We start from the raw sequence: 19,836 nt of genomic DNA, 5'->3' as shown, positions 1-19,836 counted from the left end.
AAGCTCCTCATATGGATCCATATGAACGTCTCTCACCTACCACCATTGCTGGACGTTTGCACTGTTGTCAGTAAAGTCTGACATTCCTGAGTCAAAGCATCAATTTCAATGTCTTTTTCTCGAACCATGTGGGATGAATTCTGAATCATTACTCTAAACATATCCTGAAACCACTCTTTTCAAATCTGGTGAGAGTTCTGTGGTGGCATCTTCGAGTTTCACAAGGTCAGCTTCTTTGGCAACAATTATATCTATCGTTCTGAAATTTTCTCTTGTAAGATGACTATTTTCCCTAGTCTTCTCATCTAAAACAGCTAACATTTGTTCTCTTTCCAAAGCATACGCTTGCAATTGATGAATCTCTTCATTACCTTGGCCACTGGAAGAAGCTGAAGATACTTTCATACGAAGAAACTATCTCCAAATCTTTTTGCCAGATGAGCTGAGTTAGCTTACCATTCTCGCCATGGGACAGCTGATCAATCTGTTCAGTTAAAAGAGTACTCTTTTCAGTTAGAAGTTTAATCTCCAATTTTTGTTATTTCTTGTAATAATCTTTCAGTTTTGGCTTTAGATCAGTCATGCTTTTCACTTCCGTTTTCTAATTGAAGACTCTGAACTTCTGTAACTTGAAAAATGTCACAGTGTTCTACTGGCATGTACTGGGATTCTTCAGGCAACTCGGTTTTGATTTGTTCTGTTGCATTTTGCAAATTCCTGATTTCCTCCCCTTGGGCCGAAAAGAGCTAATTGTGCTTAATATTCATTTGCTTGCATTGGTATCTGAGATCTTTCTATTTCTTTTGATGAGATTTAATTTCAAGATTATCTTCAACTGTGCTCTATGCAGAGTCCTCAGATTCTATTTCTGGAACAGTTTTAGGGTTAATCATTGTTGTGGTTTGACTGTGTTCTTCCCTCAGTCATTCCAATTTTTCTTTCAGATGATTATTTTCTTCTCTCACGGATGCAAGACTTTTGGCTTTTTATGGTTTACTGTAAATTTTCCATTTTTCTTAAGGCTTGAGTACACTGATTTAACTCCTCCTGAAGCTGTGAACCTCCTTGAAGTTTTTCAATAAAAATGGCTTTCTCCCTTATATTGTTTCAACTGCTTCTGCTCTTCTAAACTAGATGACAAAATTTCTTCGGTTTCTTTGTGGTCAGCAATCATCTGCTCAACAGTCTCTCTTGACTGAGTTTAACCAAACCCTCACACTCCAGCTATTAGGCAGAGCTGTCTGCGTTCTCTGTACTTGACGGTTCTTTAATAGCTTGCTCAGACTTCCTCCTTTCTTCCAATAGCCTCTGTTCTGCCTGACACAATTCTGCTTCTAACTGTCCTTTTTGCATTTTTAAATGAATTAACTTTTCTTTTTGCCCATCCAACTCTTTAGTAATGTTCATTTTATCACCTTCAAGTTGACAAACTCTCTTTTTTTTACGTTTTAGATCTTGTTTTAGTTTATTGATGATGCTGTCTCCTTCATTTTTTTGGATCTTTCATCAAAACCACACACATTGTCATTTTTTGTTTCTGCCTGTCCAGCTCTCCTAACTCAGGGATCAGTAATTTCTTTTCAGTAGTGTTCTCATTGAGTTTTCCTTCTTTGATTTCCAAGTCATATCTTAAATGATGTACTTCTGAATCCAAGTTCATGTGTCCTATAGTTGAGCTTTTAATGGGTTCATATTCATTGCTCAATTTGACAAGTGATAGTTGAAGTTCTTCCTTTTCTCTATTTAATAATGAATTTTCTTTTTCCAAAACTTGGGCTCGTTTTTGAAGTTTCAGGTTCTCTTCAATGAGATTTTTATTCTGCTTCAAACTACTTAATCTCATCATTTCATTTTCAGCGTCAGACAGTGGCTGTTGTTGTCTGGATGCTTCTTCCAGGGATGTTCTCTGTGGAAGAACTTTTTCATTTTCTGTCACAGCGTCACTATGCTTCTTAATAGAAGGCTTCAACTCACCTCTTTTAAATCTTTTATTTGTTTCATTTACCTGGTCTTGATCTCTAACTAGAGCATCCATTTCCTTTTCTACAGAAGATAATTTTTTTTTAAGGTATTTTACTCTAATCTCAAGTCCTTTGATTTTCTTGGTAGATGCTACTTTTTCAGCAGCTAGAACTTGAGTAGCTTTTTGCATATCATGAATCATCTCCTCATAGTCCTTTAATTGTTTTCGATGCCTGCCACTTATTTCTGCCAGTTTCTGCTGATGAATTTCCTGCAGTACTGCCATTTCAAGTTGATGGTCATCGATTTCCTTATTTCGATTCTCTTCAAGTTCCTTGATAGTATTTTGCAGTTTATAGATTTCCTTTAGATTAAAACTATCCGCTCCCTGTGCTGTGGAAGTTTGAGCAAAATGTCTCCAATGGCTGACGTCAGCCTCAAGTCTTAAAACTTCATTTGACAATCTATTTATTTCTTGTTGTGACCAAATTAGATCAGCGAAGTCCATATCATCATTCTGGAAAGGTAAAGCATGCTGATAGACATCATAACCCAGTGAAAAGGGTGCAGGAGTTGAGGGCTGAAAGCTATCCTGAAGATTTACTGAGTTGGTGACTGACTGCAGCTTTAGCAACTCATCCTTCATTGCTGCCTGTCTTGCTGTCAGAAGTTTGATTTCTATGTCTTTCTGGTGTAACTGATGTCTGTAGCTAGCGGTTTGCAGCTTCAGCTGAAGCTCTGATGCTTCATACTTCTCTTCTAGATCACTACAAAGAATTCGAAGCCTCTCAATCTCTGATTTTAAGATTGATTCAAAGTCCACAACCTCCTGTCTTGCAGAGTCAGGGAGTTCTTCCACCTTTTCAGCTCCCTTCCTCAGCACATCTTTTGTGAAACTAGAAACATAGTCTGTTAAAGAGGCCACAGTACCACCCACTTGCCCCAGGGAATGGCCTAAGGTTAAGCCAAGGCCACCAAACCAGGACATTGTCCCAGGTCGTAGAACTGACCTGATCTGTCCTGCGAAAAGGATCCAGCGGAGTCGGACAGCCTCACTGCTGACCAGCTCGAGGTTAAGAAAAAAAATCAGTTTCTAGGCAACATGGGCTGCGAAGGCCCCTTTATAGAACCCTCGGAGACCCAGGCGTGGCCTGCGACCTAACAAAGTTGTCTCCTGTGACGTGTCCCTGCTCGGGCGTCTGCTCATCCCCTCGACTTCCCAGCGCTAGGGTTGGGCACTTTTCTGCTTGCGTGATTTTCCCAGGGCCGGTAACACCTTGGTCCCCTGGACCGACTACCGTCACCGCAGCTCTGCGCCATCGGTGAGCGCATGTTCATAGAAAGCACACCTTGTCTCTGACTTTCTCTTTTTCTCTTCTTTATGATATGGAGTGACATTCAAGGTAGATATAAATCAATAAAAGAGAAGCAGTACCACAGTGTGTGATAGTTGCTCAGTCATGCCTGACTCTTTGCAACCCCATGACTGTAGCCTGCCAGGCTCCTCTGTTCATGGAATTCTCCAGGCAAGATTACTGGAGTGGGTTGCCATTTCCTTCTCCGTAATAGTATTCAAACGGGAATAAAATATATTTAATTGCCTCTGACTTTTTTACCAAGTGGCATCTCACAACACACACTGGCCTGCAGCTTGTTTCATGCAACTATTTTTTTTTTCCTTAAAAAAAAAAAAAAAAAATCAAGGTAAATGTACATAGGGACACGGGTCCGTCTTAAGAGTCCAAGTTGGTGTATTTTGACAAACGTCTACACCTGCGCATAAGCTCGGCCCTGATAAAGACTTGAACCATTTCCATCGGCCCAAAGCTCCTTTCCCGTTCCACTTTGCCTCCCGCGCCCCCCAGAGAGCCCTGCCCGGGGGTCTAGTCCCGAGGGTGACTTTTTGGCGGCTCTTGGGGTCTCCACTCTTTGTGTCTGCTTTGCCCACCGCGTGTTTGCGATCTAGTCTGGGAAGCGAGTTAAAGATGAATATCACCCGAGCAGGCGATCGCTGAGCGGAAGCACAAACACGCCGAGGTGCGGGTGGACCGCGGCGCCCCAGGCGGCCGCGCGTCGCCGGGCCCAGGGAACCCCCTGGAGGCGGGGGAACCACGCGGCCCCCGGGCGGGCGGCGGAGGCCTGATCGCGCGCCGCCCGGGGCCTGGCGCTCCTCGTTCCTCGCCCGCCCCGACCCGGCCGGGCAGGCGGGCGGCGCCGCTGGAAGTGACGCGGCGAGGGCGGGGCTGCGGGCCTGGGGAGCAGTGCCGCCGCCGCCGCCGCGCCTCGGCCGGGAAGCGATGTAGGAGCCGCCAGGCCGTCCCCCGTCCTGCCCGGCCCGAGCCCCGCGGGCCGCTGCCGCCGCCGCCATGAAGAAGCAGTTCAACCGCATGAAGCAGCTGGCCAACCAGACCGTGGGCAGGCGAGTGCGCCGCGCCGGGCCGCCGGGGGTCGCGCGGGCCGGGGGTCGCGGTCGAGACGGTGGGGGGGCGGGCCGGCTTCTTCCGCGCGCCCGGCCGCTACGGGCCAGGCTGAGGCTCCGCCCGAGGCCGGCGGGGCCCAGGGTCGGGGTCTGCGCCACGCCGCGGCCTGGAGGCCGGCTCTGGGCCGCCGCCTGGCCCCCGGAGACCGGACGGACGGACCGCGCCTCCCGCTCCCACCCCTCGGGGTCCCCACTGCCCAGCGGAGCATCGCCCTCCTGGGACTGGAACTGCCCTTCGCCTTTCCCTCCCCCGGGATCGGGCAGCCCCGGGCCGCCGCCTGGGGCTGCAACTCCGATCAGTGGTGTGTCCGAGGCTGCCGGGCTTGGGGGGCGGCATTCTCAGCCTTTCCGTGTGGCCCCCCTGCTGCAAAACCTCACTGGCAAGTGCCTGGGGGCGGGAGGTAGCGGGGAGGCGAGCAGCAAGAAGCAAGGGTCAGAAGCCCAGCGGATCTGCCTGGTGAGTTTCAGAACGCCCTTTGAGGGAGTTACGAGGTGGTGCTGTCTCTAGACCAGAGGCGAATATGAAACCGGACAGCTTGACATTTAAAAAAGCTTGGGGGGAAAAAAAAAAATTAGGAGAAAAGGATTCTGGAAACGCCTAGCGCCAGTTTAAAAATAAATATCATTTTAAAAGTCTTTCTCACTTTGGGTTTGGAAGCAGATCCTGCTCCCTGCTTCTTTGGGATTCCTTGACTGCTTGACAAGCCTTGATTCTGAAATGACAGGCGAGAGGGAGTTAGTAGAGGAACCGCCGTCGGGACAGGACTGGTCTGTGGTCTTGAGAGCTTCTGAAGAGGACTGTCATGTGATGTGTTACCTGGGGCAGATTTTTCACGGTCTATCCAGGGCAAGTTAGCTGTATGGTACCGGTTTTGCTGTTTATTCTGGGAAGAGAGATGAATGCGGGATTTTTTTTTTCACTGCGTTGGCTGCTTTTTTGCAGCAGTTGAGTCAAAGGGGGAGTTTGGTTTGGCCAAAGCACGTGGGACACTTCTTTTTTCGTGTGTGTGTATGAAAATACTTTTACTTCCTCTTGAGTTTTCTAAATGTGCTCTTTACTGTTTCGTTTCCCTCAACTTTTTGCTTAGTTTTGTTGTTTAGGTCTTTTTGGTACCCCTCCCTGTTAACTTGGTGCGCGTCTATCCTTTTTCCAGAGTTAATTCCTGTCTAGGCTAAAGCCTAGATGTGTCTTGTTTTCTGTTATTTGTGGGGAAATGATAGAAATAACGTGGAGAGGAAGGTAGACAAAGTATTGTGGTGTTGGTGATTGAGTCGCTAAGTCATGTCGGATTTGCCATCATGGACGGTAGCCTGCCAGGTTCCTCTGTCCATGGGATTTCCCAAGCCAGAATATTGGAGTGGGTTGCTATTTCCTTCTCTGGGGGAATCTTCCTGACCCAGGATTCAAACCCGTGTCTCCTGCATTGCAGGCAGTCTTCTTCATCACAGGTGAATTCTTCATGGCTAAGTCACCAGGACAGAGTATTGGCGATGGCTCATGGTTCAGTCAAGAATCTGGGAATGAATTACAAGATAATTCTGTGAATTTTCTACCCCTCTTAGTGTTCTGGGGAACATGCATCAGGGAATCAATATTTAGTGAGTGTCAAGATGCATTTGTCAGAGAGTCATTTTGGTCTGTTTATACATTGTATCAGGCAAGTGATTTTTTTTTTTTTTTTAAACAAAGTTCTCAGGCTTTAAAAGCTGCAAAGCTGATTCAGGGAAACTGTTCAGGGTGTCTTTGGCCCCTGCTCCCTCTGTCGCAGGTTCTCTTTTTATACTTTTAAATTCTAGTCATACTTGCCTACTTTCAGTTTTCAGTGTAGGCTATACTTTTCTTACATATTAGCCTCTACTTGGAACTATCAGAAAGGAATCTCTTTTACCACACCTGCCCTAGGTCACTTCCCACTTATTCCTCAGGTCTCCTTGGAAAGGTCTCTGCCTCTAAAAGGCCTTCCCTGGGACAGAGTTTGGATGTCCCTCCTTGGCTCTTTCCTAATCCCACACAACACCTGTTTTTCCATAATGTAATTGCTTCTTTACTTGCCAGCATTCTTCATTTAAGAATGATTACTCTTTCTTCTTTGATTCCCAGGATCTTCTGTGGTTCCTATCACTTGGCAGATCCTCAATAAACATGGTCAAATGAATGTAAATCCAGCTCTCACTAGATTGTTCAAGTGGTATGGGAAAACGAGAACTGGATAGACTGAGTGCAGTGATGTGACTCACTGTAATTCTGGCTCTGACCTTTGACTCTGTTTGAAAATCTTTATTGCCTGATGCAGTGTAAGCTGCAGCTATTACAGTGGTATTAAGGGTGTGGCAATTATGCACCTAAAGTCAAAAGTGTTTTTACTGGGGAACCTGTTACTTTACTGCTGTTGATTTCCTGTATATGTTTGTCTACCCCCCCCCACCCCCACCCCCCGCCCACCCCTCCACTTAAGTAATTGTCAAGGACTAGGGAGGCAGCAGCAGCAGGGAGGAAAGATGGAGGAGGCAGGAGAGAGCCTGAAATTGTTATTGGGCAGAAGCAGATGGTTGGTGGATATCAAAACCAGGCTTCTGGATGTACTGGGTTCAAAACAAAGGCTAAAACACACACTCTCGCTAATGAGTGAAGTTGTACATGTGAATGACTTGCCCACAGCGTGTACTGTCTGTAGTTCTGGGTGGTGTCTTTCGATGAAGTATTCTCTTTGCAGAATGAGGACCTTGTGAGTAACCCCACAGTGAGGTTCCATGGGACCAACATGTGGGAGAGTTAGTAATGGCTGGAAGGAGTGAGTTCTCATGATGCAATTTGTTTGTAATGGGTGGATGAGTCTGTTTCAGAAGGTGGTTCGAATGAGGTGGTCTCCTGAGGTGGGTGTCCCAAAGGGGACAAGGAGGATGGTTCTTTTGTGCCCCCTTGCCTTTTGTTGATTCACCGATTCAACAGTTGTTCAGCCCAAACTGTGTGTGAGTATGTGAGGTATTTGAGTCTATTTCTGCCTCCCTGTTTCTGCCCTGAAGGAGCTCAATAGATTTGTGGAAGAGATAGGCAAGCAAAGAAATAATTGTTACCCTGAGATACGTGCTTTCAGATGGCTGGCTAATGCTGGTTCTTATTGGACAGAGGGAGGTAACAAAAACCAGAAGAAAGCTTGGGCAAAGCCTTTTGGCTTTGTCTCCATCTTCAAGCACTTTCAGATTTCTTTTGTATTAATGAGGTCTCCCTTGGTAGTATGAAAACCCATTTCAAACTGCCATAAGTGAAGATGGGAATTATTTGGCTTATATGTGACCAAAAAATATCCAAAAGGAGTCTGGCTTCAGGCTGGGCTGGATCCAGGGGTTCCACTCTCCCGATAAGCTGTGTGTCCACAGGAGAACCCCCCTCGCTTCCATCATCCTCATTTCCAGTCCTAGAAGGACAGAAAACCTTTTCTCCGAGTCACTGTCTCCAAAGGCCCAAAATTGACTCAGTGCTTCTGACTGGGTCCCCTGCTTCTCTCTGGAAATGGGTGTGGAGTCAACTCCCATCTAAACCTCAGGGGCTGAGAGTGGGGGAGCGCTGGCTCCCCAAGGGAAACTGGGGTGCCGGTTAGGAAACAAGAAACATCATGTCAGGCCTTTTGTAGTCTAATTCCCTGGACAGAGGAGCCTGGCTGCAGTCCACGGGATCGCAGAGTCGGACTCGAATGAGCACAGCCCAGCCCAGCAGCCGCAAGAAGCAGGCATTTTGTTCTTTGAAAATCCTTGGTGCAGATAATCCAGTGGATGCAGGTGGCGATTTGGAGAAAGGTGATGCCCTGCCAGGAGGAAAGTGTACATGGCATGAGGACCTCGAAGAAAGTTTAGTTATGAGGTCGGAGTGTCCAGGAGAAAAGGAATCTGAAGGACTAACCAGGAGAGTTATGACCTAGGTGAGGCTCTGGGAGGGAGTGTCTCATTGGGTGTGGGTTCCTGCCTTGACTCAAGTACTCCCTGGAGGTTCAAAGCTTTTGAGATAAGCCAAGGTTACAAACTCAAATACCTGGAGGAGCCAGACGGGTAAAATAAATGAGTGACTGAGGACAGGTAAGGGTTGGGGGCGTGCCCCTCCCCGCCCCCCTCCTACCAAAAAGGGCACATGAGAATATGGGCCCAGAGTGACTCAACCTTTGCAGCTTTCCAGAAAAGCCTGAAATCTGGACTTCAATGAAAGTTTTCAGTTCAGTCGTTCAGTTGTGTCCAACTCTTTGCGACCCCATGAATCGCAGCATGCAGGCCTCCCTGTGCATCACCAACTCCCGGAGCTTACTCAAACTCATGTCCATCGAGTTGGTGATGCCATCCAGCCATCTCATCCTCTGTCGTCCCCTTTTCCTCCTGTCCCCAATCCCTCCCAGCATCAGGGTCTTTCCAGTGAGTCAACTCTTCGCATGAGGTGGCCAAAGTACTGGAATTTCAACTTCAGCATCAGCCCTTCCAATGAGCACCCAGGACTGATCTCCTTTAGGTGGCATTTAATGCAAATGAGACAATCACTGTGATACTGGGGCAAACAAATCCATCAGTGGCCAGATTTGGCCTGTGGGTCACCAGCTGGCAATTGCTTGTCTAGAAGGACCTCGGAGTTCAGGATCCCTATTATTATTTTTCTTATTTTTCCTGTACCTTACCCTGATATTATTGGAGAAGGCAATGGCAACCCACTCCAGTATTCTTGCCTGGAGAATCCATGGACAGAGGAGCCTGGTGGGCTACAGTCCATGGGTCGCAAAGAGTTGGACATGACTGAACAACTAACACACACCCTGATGTTATTACATTCTCGGTTCTTTGGATTTGTTGAGGAGTTCATTCTTTCCTTTATGGTGATGGTTTAGTCATTAAGTCATACCTGACTCCTGCGACCTCATGGACTGTAGCCTGCCAGGCTCCTCTGTCCATGAGATTTTCCAAGCAAGAAAACTGTAGTGGGTTGCTGTTTCCTTCTCCAGGGGTTCTTCCTGGCCCAGGAATAGAACACACATCTGCATTGCAGGTGGTCTCCCGCAGGCGAATTCTTTACGCTGAGCCACCAGGATGGAAATCTTTAAAAGATTTGATAGTGTTATTCGTCAGCTTCTCTCTAGTTGGTTTACCGAGTGCTTACCAAACCAGGGCTTCCCTGGTGGCTCAAATGATAAAGAATCCACCTGCAATGCATGAGACCTGGGTTTGATCCCTGGGTTAGGAAGATCCCCTGGAGGAGGGCATGGCAACCCACTCCAGTATTCTTGCCTGGAGAATCCCCATGGACAGAGGAGCCTGACAGACGACAGTCAGTTGGGTTGCAGAGAGTCAGACACGACCGAGCTTAGAACTAAGTACACAGCACAGTAGCAGACCACCTGGCTTGGTTCTCGCTACTGGCAATGATCATTTCTATTTTAGAAAGAGGGAAATGACTTGCCAGGTTCATACAGCTGCTAAGACGCTGAGGCATGGCTTGGGTCCTGGGCTTCTGACTCTGGATCCCACGTTCTTCCCACTGCACAATCTGGGCTGCCTCTTCACCAGGGAAGGATTAATGTTTATTAAATGTCCTTGGTGCTTATTAAGCTGCTGGGCCCAGTGCTTTGCTTAAATTATCCCATCGCCCTCTTTCAGTAACTCTTAAGAGGTGGTGTTATTTGTTCCTGATATAATGATAAGGAAACCAGAACTCAGAGAGGTCATCAAGCTAGTAAATGACAGATTTAAACTCTGGATTCTAGTTCCAAAGCAGCTGTAAATCCTTACTTCGTGTGGGAACTCTTACATTAAGGAACCTGTAAGAGTCATGAGTGATACTTTTGCTAAAATCCTTGAGGCTGAGAGCTGGATGTTGCTCTAGTGTAGTTGCTCTTACCAGGTATGGTTTCCCCCCCTGAGGGACAGCTGGCAACGTCTGGAGACTTTTTTTGATTGTCCTGACTTGGTTGGGGGAGGGGTAGGTGGCATCCTGGGAGGCTGCTACACATGCTACAATGCCCCTGACCTGAGAGCCTCACAGCCCAGACTTATCTGATCCCAAATTCAAGAATGCTGAGACTGACAAAGCCTGTTCTAGTCCTTCCAGGATCCAGACATGTGAATTATCCAAACCAAGGCGCCAGTCTGTTCTCTTTGGCCTATTCAGTACTTTTTAATTTTTTTTTACAATCATTGGCTCATATTTTTATCTGTTTTTTAAACTATATTTTATGTATTTATTTGGCTGCACCAGGTCTTAGTTGTGGCACTCTGGATCTTAGCTGCAGCATGCGGGATCTGGTTCCCCGACCAGGGATCGAACATGGGCCCCCTGCATTGGGAGCTCGGAGTCTTTGTTGTGCTATGCTTAGTCACTCAGTCGTGTCCTACTTTCTTCAAGGCCATGTACTATAGCCCATCAGTCTCCTCTGTCCATGGGGATTTTCCAGGCAAAGAATACTGGAGTCTTCATTGGCTCCTATTTTAAAATGAGAAGTTTTCACATGAAAACCTGGATTTCCAGTGGCATGTAAAATCTTAGAAGACCTGGCAGTACCTGCTACCCTCCCGAGTATGGGAGACAGGAGCTGAGCTGAGCTGTTCTGTCCGGGTGGGGCACAAGCTGTCCAGTTCAGCCCAGTCCCTACCTGGCTTGTTTTAGTCTGTTATTTGGTTGGCCAAAAAGTTCATTCTGGGTTTCCCTGAAGATGGCACAGAAAAATCCAAATGAACTTTTTGGCCACCCCAGTACAGTCTTTGCCGACCCTCCCTGAAGGTCACAGATATCTAATGACCTTCTCCCCCACCCAGGTGGGCAGCGCTAAACTCTCAAGGTGAGTCAGCAATACCCCTCTACCGGCACACCCAGAATAGCCCTCTGGAGCCACGCAGACTCCATCTTGTCTCTCTTCCATGAGACGGCCCTTCCTTGCTCTTGTCGGCATCACATACTACATCCCTCACCTGCTCTGGGCTTCCCAGGTGACCCTGCTGGTAAAGAATCTGCCTGCAAATACCAGAGACATGGGAGACTTGGATTTGAACCCTGGGTTGGCAAGATCCCCTGGAAGAGGGCATGGCAATGCCCTTGGGATTGCCTGGAGAATCCCGTGGACAGAAGAGCCTGCTAGGCTACAGTCCATGAGGTCTCAAAGAGTCAAACACAACTGAAGCGACTGAGGATGCACCCCCTACTCTGCTGCCTCATTTTACTCATGTTGACTTTCTCTGAACAGTAATTCTGAGACAGAGGAGGCAGCTGTGCTCTGCTCCAATCCGAGTGGATTCCATCCAGCCTCCGCTTAGAGCAGGCGTGGCAAGGAATCTGGTACCTTTGCAGCTTCTTCTGAATCTGACCTTCTGTGGCCTTGTGATGTACTTTACATATTGTGAAATCCTAGGAGAGCAAACAGGGTATTTATAGGTGAGTGAAAACTCATTATTCACTGAGTTGGGGGGTAAAAAACCCCAAAGGATATGGTCACATAGCATCATTTTCACATACCATATAGTGTATGTAATGCAGGAGACCCCAGTTTGATTCCTGGGTCGGGAAGATCCGCTGGAGAATGGATATGCTACCTGCTCCAGTTTTCTTGGGCTTCCCTTGTGGCTCAGCTGGTAAAGAATCCGCCTGCAATGCAGGAGACCTGGGTTCGATCCCTGGGTTGGGGAAGATCCCCTGGAGAAGGGAAAGTCTACCCTCTCCAGTATTCTGGCCTGGAGAATTCCATGGACTGTATAGTCCATGGGGTCGCAAAGAGTCAGTCACGAGTGAGTGACTTTCACTTCACTTTGTGCCTGTGATTCGCAGTGTGTACACGCCTAACCCCACCAGAGTCTGGTGTAGGGTCCCATACTCTGGCCTAGGGTCCTAGAGGCAGCCTGTGCTCTATGCATTCTTCTCAGACTGTGGATGGTTTTGCATATGTTCTATTTCTGTTTCTCACATATAGATAAATGCCATTATAATTAATCAAGTATAAATCCATGTAAAAATATTATTATTTCACTCCCATCTGCTTTGTGTGTGTGTGTGTATTCTTAAATGTAGATAGCAAAATTATAATAGGCCCACAGTCCTTTATCCAAAACCTCTGGGGTCAGATGGGCTTCAGAATTCAGAATTTTTCAGATTTTAAAGAAAAGCGCACATATGCTATTATTATTAAATATAATATCTCCAGTACGGTCTAGGGCAGTAGCCCATAATCATACATGTTAATATTTCTATAGCAAAATTTATGAATGTATTTCACACTAAATGGAATCCTTAAGATTATAAATAGCTTCGTGTTAGCTTAGGTCAAGTTATGTTGTCAAATGAGTTGCAAAAAAAAAAAAAGGTGTTTTTTTTTTTGTTTTTTAATTTTAGAGTGATGGATAAGGGATTTTGGACCAGTAATGTTCCTGGTGAGAGAGTCTGAAATTTTGCTTTACATAATGTCTCCTATTTTCCAAAAAGTTGGGAACCACAATTAATACTCTGTAAGGAGGGAGTCACAAACTCAAATGCCGGGCAAGCAAAGTTAGTAAGTGAAGTGGTTGTCAGGTGTAAGGCATAGGGCATGGTGAGGACTATGAACGTAGTGAGGCATGTTTATTTAAAGGGGACAGTCGGGATCTCCCTGGCAGTCCGGTGGTTAAGACTTGGCCTTCCAGTGCAGGGGGCTGCAGGTTTGATCCCTGGTCGGAGAACTAAGAACCCACACGCCTGGCATTCAAAAAATTAAAGCATGAAACCGAAGCAATATTGTGACAGATTCAATAAAGACTTTAAAAATGGTCCATATCAAAAAAAGAATCTTAAAAAAAAGGGATATTTGCTGTCAGCTCCAGCACTTGTTGCCTTGGTGAAATGTGCATACATTGTAGTCACATCTCCCCATTTTTAATAATATTTATATTCCAGAATGCAATTTCTTGGTGTTTAAATGTTCACAGCCAAAAAGAAAAAATTAGTGTAGGCCCAAGAAAATATATCTTCAGGCTTTATCTGGTCTTGGGCTGCCTGCTTTGACCTCAGGTTTTAGAGACTAACTCTTAAGGTATGAACGTTGGACAGTAGTGTTTTGATAATGAACTTAATTCACTTCTTCTTAAGATGGGGGACCAAACATTTGTTCTATCATCATTCATTATACTTAACACACATGTGATAGATGTTTTGAGTATGAAATTCATAATAAATGAAACATTAAAAAGCCGATAGGCATTTTACTTTATTTTTTTTATTTTTTTTTTTTTTTTTTGGCATTTTACTTTAGAATTGCCTTATTTTCCAGCCAGTGGGAAGTTTTCTTTTTCATTTATGACACTGAAACTCAGTCTTGGAAGTCATCTACCTTGGAAAAGGGAATAAAAGCCCTGTGTTAAAATAGGAGCTTCTTTTTAAGATAAAGGAGCTAAGGGAGGTTAGGTTATAATGCCTCTTATCTTTCCAGGGCCGTAGTGAGCTGAGGTGACATTGCCCACCTGCCCTGGATCGGGACAGGGACATGCCCTTCATCCCTTCTCTTCTGAGGCCATTTCCCCCCGGTGATCTCAGCCCCATCCCTGCCACCACACGACTGACGACTCTCAATTTTATGCGTCTGGCCCTAGTATCTCTTTGTCCCTAGACTGAACGTCTCCATTTTAAGTGTCCTGCTAACCTTGAACTCGTGAACTTCATCCCCAGATTGATCTCCTTTCCTTGGATTCCCTAGTCTCCAGGTCGACAAACTTTGGCCTGCAGGCCAAATCCTGCCCACCACCTGCTTTGTAAAATAAAATAAAATAGCCATGCGCTGATGCAGCAGAGCTAAGTGGTTTTAACAGCGATCGTCCGGCCCACAGAGCCTATGCCGTTTACCATCTGTTCCCTTTAGAGAGTTTGCTGACTCTTGCCCTAGTGCGTGGAATGCCTCCATACCTACCCAGTCGCCTGTCAGGCCCGCCCTCCCCCTCCAGCCCCCCCTTTTTCACATCCAGGCTGTCACTGCCATCTGGCAGTTCTGCCTCCTGAGTATCTTTTGACTTGGTCTCTGCCCCTCGATGACCATTCTTCCAATGACCTTAGTTCAAGCTTTCATTTTTTTTTTCACCTGGACCCACAGGCCTTCCAGCTGCCTCTGCTGACTTGAGCTGGTCCTTATCCCTTCTGAGGAACATCTAGCTCTCCCCTTACTTTTGACATGGCCTGTTGCTATTTTAATGATCTTAGCCATTCCCCTCTAAATTATTATTATTTTTTTCCTGATGAATTCTCTGGAGTTTCGAATCCATGCATTTGTAGGAAATCAGCATTTTTGTGGTCAGTGTACTGCAAATTGGGGGTTCCCTGGTGGCTCAGTGGTAAAGAATCCACCTGTCAAGCAGGAAACGCAGGTTCAGTCCCTGGGTCTGGAAGACCCCCTAGAGAAGGGCATGGGAACCCACTCCAGTATTTTTGCCTGGGAAATCCCATGGACAGAGGAGCCTGGCGGGCTGCACTCCATGGGGTCGCAAGAGTTGGACACAGCTGAGCGACTGAGCAGGCAGGCATGTACTGCACATTGCCTGCTAACGTGACAGTGCGTCATTTTGTTTGCAGGACATTTACAGCAAGTATGTCCCCCAGCAATGCCCATCACCATGCAAGACATGATGAGTGCCCTGTCTCACCATCACCCTCGTAGCCCTAGACATCTTTTTTTTTTTGAGTAGTTGCTTTTGGATGTGCTGGGTCTTTGTTGCAGCACGCAGGCTTTCTCTAGCTGTGGTGTGTAGGAGCTACTCTTCATTGAGGTGTGTGGTTATTGTCATGTCTCCTTTAATTGCAGAGCACAGGCTTTAGGTGCATGGGCTTAGTTGCTCCTTGGCATGTGGGATTTTCCCAGACCAGGGATCAAAGTCGTGTCCCCGGCCTTGGCAGGTGGAGTCCTAACCACTGGACCACTGGGGAAGTCCAGATGTTGTCTTTCTTTAAATTCACTACTTGTTTTACTTTTTTCCACTAAAGTTGAAATGACCACTGTCACTATATTTGTGTTTCCTTATACGTTCAAGTTTTCTGTATGTCATTTGTGTATTTAATTGCCATGGAGTTAATGTTCAATTGCCAGTTTCACTGTTCAGTTACCAATTCGGCTCAACCAACGTGTATTTTGCGTGTGTGCTGAGTTGTTTCAGTCGTGTCCGACTCTTTGTGACTCTGTGGACTGAAGCCTGCCAGGCTCCTCTGTCTGGTAGGATTCTCCAGGCAAGAATACTAGAGTGGGTTGCCATGTCCTCCTCCAGATGATCTTCCCGACCCAGGGATTGAACTTGTGTCTCCTGCAGTGGAAGACGGATTCTTTACCACTGTGCCACTTGGGAATATCCAATGTATATTGAGAACCTGTCAAATGCTAGGGGCTAGGGTTAAAAATATAACTGATGCCTAGGGACTTGAGTAGGAAGACAGACACACAAATAGAGCCAAGTGCATCTATTCTAGTGGATTTTAGGTGTTAGTAAGTAAATATTAATGCCATATCTTGATTTTGAATAGGTAGAGCCTATTTGTAGCAAATGATATGAAAACATATTCAGTTCTCCTCAGCGCTCTGGGTTGTAAGATTTGCTTCCTGTGTCTTGATATTTCACAGCTTGTTGTTTGCATAGGCCTCTTCCTTCTAATTAGTCTTAAGATGTTTCTCTTCCCCTCCTTTCCCTCAATTCTTTTTTAGGTATCTTCCTTATCAATAGTCTAATCTAGTAGTCAATTTGATCTCTCTTTTAATGTTTCATCAGCATTTCTTCTATGGTTTCTCAGTGTTCTTCCACATGGGTTAGCCAAGTTTTTGTCTCCTAGAGTTTAAATCATAAATTGTAGACTAAGTAAACAAATGGTGAAATAAATGCAAATATTTAAATATATAAATGTTCAGAACTACACCGAAATTCTTGTAGGCAACTACCTGTTACCTGTCAGCGTGAACATTTACACATCTACCAGCTTGGATTTCACATGGTCATTGGATACTTTCAGATGCATTGCCTGGAGTGGCCACTTGAACCCATGCCCAGCTGTACCTTGGGGAAATACACCAGAGTATTTCTGCTTCACTAGCTGTGGTGAATGCTAGGCTAGACGGAGCAGGCGCTCAGGCTTGGGGTCTCTGAAATGCATTGGGGTGAAGCTTTTCTGACATGTGATACTTTAGCAGTCTTGGTAACAGGCAGGAAGAGATGACAGGTGATTAAGAATTCCAGGAGAGAAGAAAAGTTCATAGCGGAAAACCTAAAACCCTGGAAAAATATATTCTTTACTTAGTTTTTTGTTTTTTTTTTTTGTCTATAAATTGGAAAAAGACAACGATATCTGACTCTTAACAGTGGTAAAACTCTACCCAGCTCTTATTTTCAAATTAGCTAATGAGAGGTTGTGTGTAGATCCACATGATTTCAAGTCCAGAATGACTGTGGCATTTCAATTCACAAGTCTCTGGATGCATTTCCATCCAGTAGGAGAAGTGCATTGGTCCTTCAAAGCTTTAAGAAGCCTAAAACCAGTATACTCAATTTTCTTCACCTCGTGTAAATGGATGACCATCTACCCCTTTATAGACAGTTGTTCTGTGCTGTACATGGAAAGTCTATTGAGGCATTATTTCCACAGTGTAGCTTTTAGTTTCTTTACTTTCCATTATACTTGTTCATCCTCTCTTATAACCTTTTCACTGCTCTCACTGCTTTTGCATTTCTGGACACGCTAGGATTAATCATAATCCCCAAACAGCCCCAATATGGCAGAACTCAAACACATCGTCACCCATGACCACCGACACCCAACTTTTTGAAGTCAGGTAGTATTGACTGGCTTTTGTTCTCCTCTGTGGAAGACCGTCATTAGAAAGACTTCTGTTCCAGCTTTGGGGACCATTGCAGTGGATCTGGGGAGCCCTTACATGCAGAAGGTTGAGAAAATTAAATCGGTTTTCTTTAGGAAGACAATTCTGGCAGCAGGTGGAGGAAGGGAAAGAGGAGAAGGTGGAAGGAGACTAGCTAGGAAGCTCTGGAATAGACTGAGAGACATGGCGGTGGCCAGAGCTAAGACAAGGGCCCTGGCGATTGACTTGAAAACACATTTAACAGCATGATGTTTGAGGTGAAGGCAAGAGGTGTGCGGTTAGATGTTACTTACGGAAGTAGATAACACCATGATACTTGGCTTTTCCAGTGTTTTATAATGCTTCTCTCTTTTTTAAAACATATCATTCATATATCTACTTTTTGGATTGCACTTTCTCTTCCACTGACTTATGATTTTAGTGTGCCTGTATGTGTGTGCACACCAGTACCACACTGTTTTACTAACTGTTGATCTGTAGCATGTTTTGAATCTGGTACACATGGTTTCCATGAGCTCTTCTTTTTCAGGTATTCTTTCCTGTTTCTGTCTAAAAATGAATTTTGGTATCACTTTTCTAGTTCCTAGAAAAATTCATTTAGGATTTTGATTGATATGGAGCTCACTCACTTATCCAAACAATATTTATTGGGTGCCTGCTATGGGCTAGGTCCTGAGGAGACAGAAATAACTAAAACCCAGGAATTATAGTCTAGGAAACCTGTGAGCTAGACCTGGGGAGAACTGATATCTTTACAGCGTGAGCATGGCACATCTCTTTATAGACCCAAAGCTTTTATGTGCTTCCTAAATATTTTGTTGCAATAGTTCTTGTTGAGAATAGTGCCTAATTAGTGTATTTGATAAGCATGGGTCATGTTGATGTTTGCATATACTTTACAACTTCTCTGCTACAGTTGATAATTTTGTTACTTCTTTGACTTTTCTGTATATATAATATTCTCTGTGTTTGTTTCTATTTCTTTTGGTATTATTTTAATGATTTCTTTTTCTTTCCTTACTTAGTTAGTTAGACTCCCCAAAATAATGTTTAGCCGTATAATTGTTTATAGTAGTATTGTATAAAAGGCATGTGATGGCACCCCTAATGGGCATCCCAGAAACATGATAAGGAGTGCTTAAATCCTGCTAAAATGCAGATGTCCTAACCCGAATGCTTTCCAGTGGAAATCAGCAAGCATTTCCCTCCACCCTTCTCTCTCTCTTTTCTGGCCACACCACTTGGCATGTGGGCTCTTAGTTCCCCAACCAAGGATCAGACTTTCACCCCCTGCATTGGAAGCGTGGAGTCTTAATCGTTGGACCACCAGGGAAGTCCTTCTGTTCTTTTCTTTTAGTCTCACACCTTTTAATATGTATGAGGAGCCTTTATTCTGTGTCTCAGTCATAAGATTGACAGGTGATCTTATGCTGAACTTGCAGAAGATCACCTGTATGGAGAAAACAATTGCAATGCACGTAGGCTGAGGAAGGACTTGGAAGAGAAAGTTGAGAAATCGTGAGAGGAGGTTTTTTTTTCTTTTTAACTTATTTCTTTTAATTGGAAGATAATTGCTTTATAGTGTGTTGGTTTCTGCCATACATCAGCATGAATCCGCCATAGGTATACGTGTTTCTCTCCCTCTGGAACCTCCCTCCCAGCCCGCACCCCATTCTGCCCCTCTAGGTGGTCTCGGGGGACCAGGCTGAGCTCCCTGTTTATATAGCAACATCCCACTAGCTCTCTGTTCTACACATGGTGATGTATATATTTCAATGCTACTCTCTCAATTTGTCCCATCCTCTCCTGCCCCCACTGGGTCCATAAGTCTGTTCTCTATGTCTGAGTCTCTATTCCTGCCCTGCAAATAGGTTCATCAGGACGATTTTTTCTAGATTCCATATATATGCATCAATATTTGATATTTTTCTCTTTCTAACCTATTTCACTCTGTATAACAGGCTCTAGGTTCATCCACCTCACTGGAATTGACTCAAATTCTTTCTTTTCTATGGCTGAGTAATATTCCATCGCACATAGGTACCACAACTTCTTTATCCATTCATCTGTTGACAGACATCTAGGTTGCTTCCATGTCCTGGCTCTTGTAAATAGTGCTGCAGTGAACACTGGGGTACATGTGTCTTTTTCATTATGGTTTTCTCAGTATATGCCCAGTAGTGGGATGGCTGGGTCGTATGGTAGTTTTTTATTCCTAGTTTTTAAAGAAATCTCCATTCTGTTCTCCATAGTGGCTGTATCAGTTTATATTCCCACCAGTAGTGCAAAAGGGTTCCCTTTGATGAGAGGAGTTTAAATGGAGCATATGTGACGATATATTCATAGAACTTGTCAAGTGGTCAATAGGTCACAGATCAATGGACTTAATTGTAGTCTTTGAATCTTAGAATAGTGTTTAGGAACAGAAACCTTGCTAACCCACAGATTTTGATGAATGTTTTAACAATCCTCTCCCCAGAAAAAAATCTCCACAAATATACCCTTTTATATAATTTCATAGACTTCACAGGCATCTTCAAGCCTGTGGACAAGAACCCCAGGACTAAA

At 45.1% G+C, this 19,836-nt stretch overlaps 2 protein-coding genes across 6 annotated transcripts in view; one reads left to right on the top strand and one right to left on the bottom strand.

The window, feature by feature from the left end:
* Positions 1 to 672: 672 nt before the first annotated feature.
* On the bottom strand, positions 673 to 4,330 carry LOC133063221 (thyroid receptor-interacting protein 11-like). The gene is given in 3 exon segments (XM_061152343.1): positions 673 to 1,498; positions 1,500 to 2,982; positions 3,736 to 4,330. Coding segments are annotated over 3 exon segments (2,349 nt in total). The 3' UTR covers positions 673 to 1,227.
* ARHGAP17 (Rho GTPase activating protein 17) overlaps positions 4,235 to 19,836 on the top strand; it is a 98,880-nt gene continuing 83,278 nt past the window's right edge. For all 5 annotated transcript variants that reach the window (XR_009694434.1, XM_061153048.1, XM_061153044.1 and 2 more), the window contains exon 1: positions 4,235 to 4,381. Coding sequence is in view for 4 of the 5 variants with exons in the window: in XM_061153048.1 (XP_061009031.1) it covers positions 4,329 to 4,381 (53 nt within the window). In the remaining variant the exon portion in view is untranslated. The remainder of the gene's footprint in view (positions 4,382 to 19,836) is intronic.

The sequence above is a fragment of the Dama dama genome, chromosome 10, assembly GCF_033118175.1.
Source record: "Dama dama isolate Ldn47 chromosome 10, ASM3311817v1, whole genome shotgun sequence".
NCBI lineage: Eukaryota > Metazoa > Chordata > Mammalia > Artiodactyla > Cervidae > Dama > Dama dama.
Note: the sequence above shows the minus strand (reverse complement) of the source record. Positions and strands in the feature narration are given on the sequence as shown.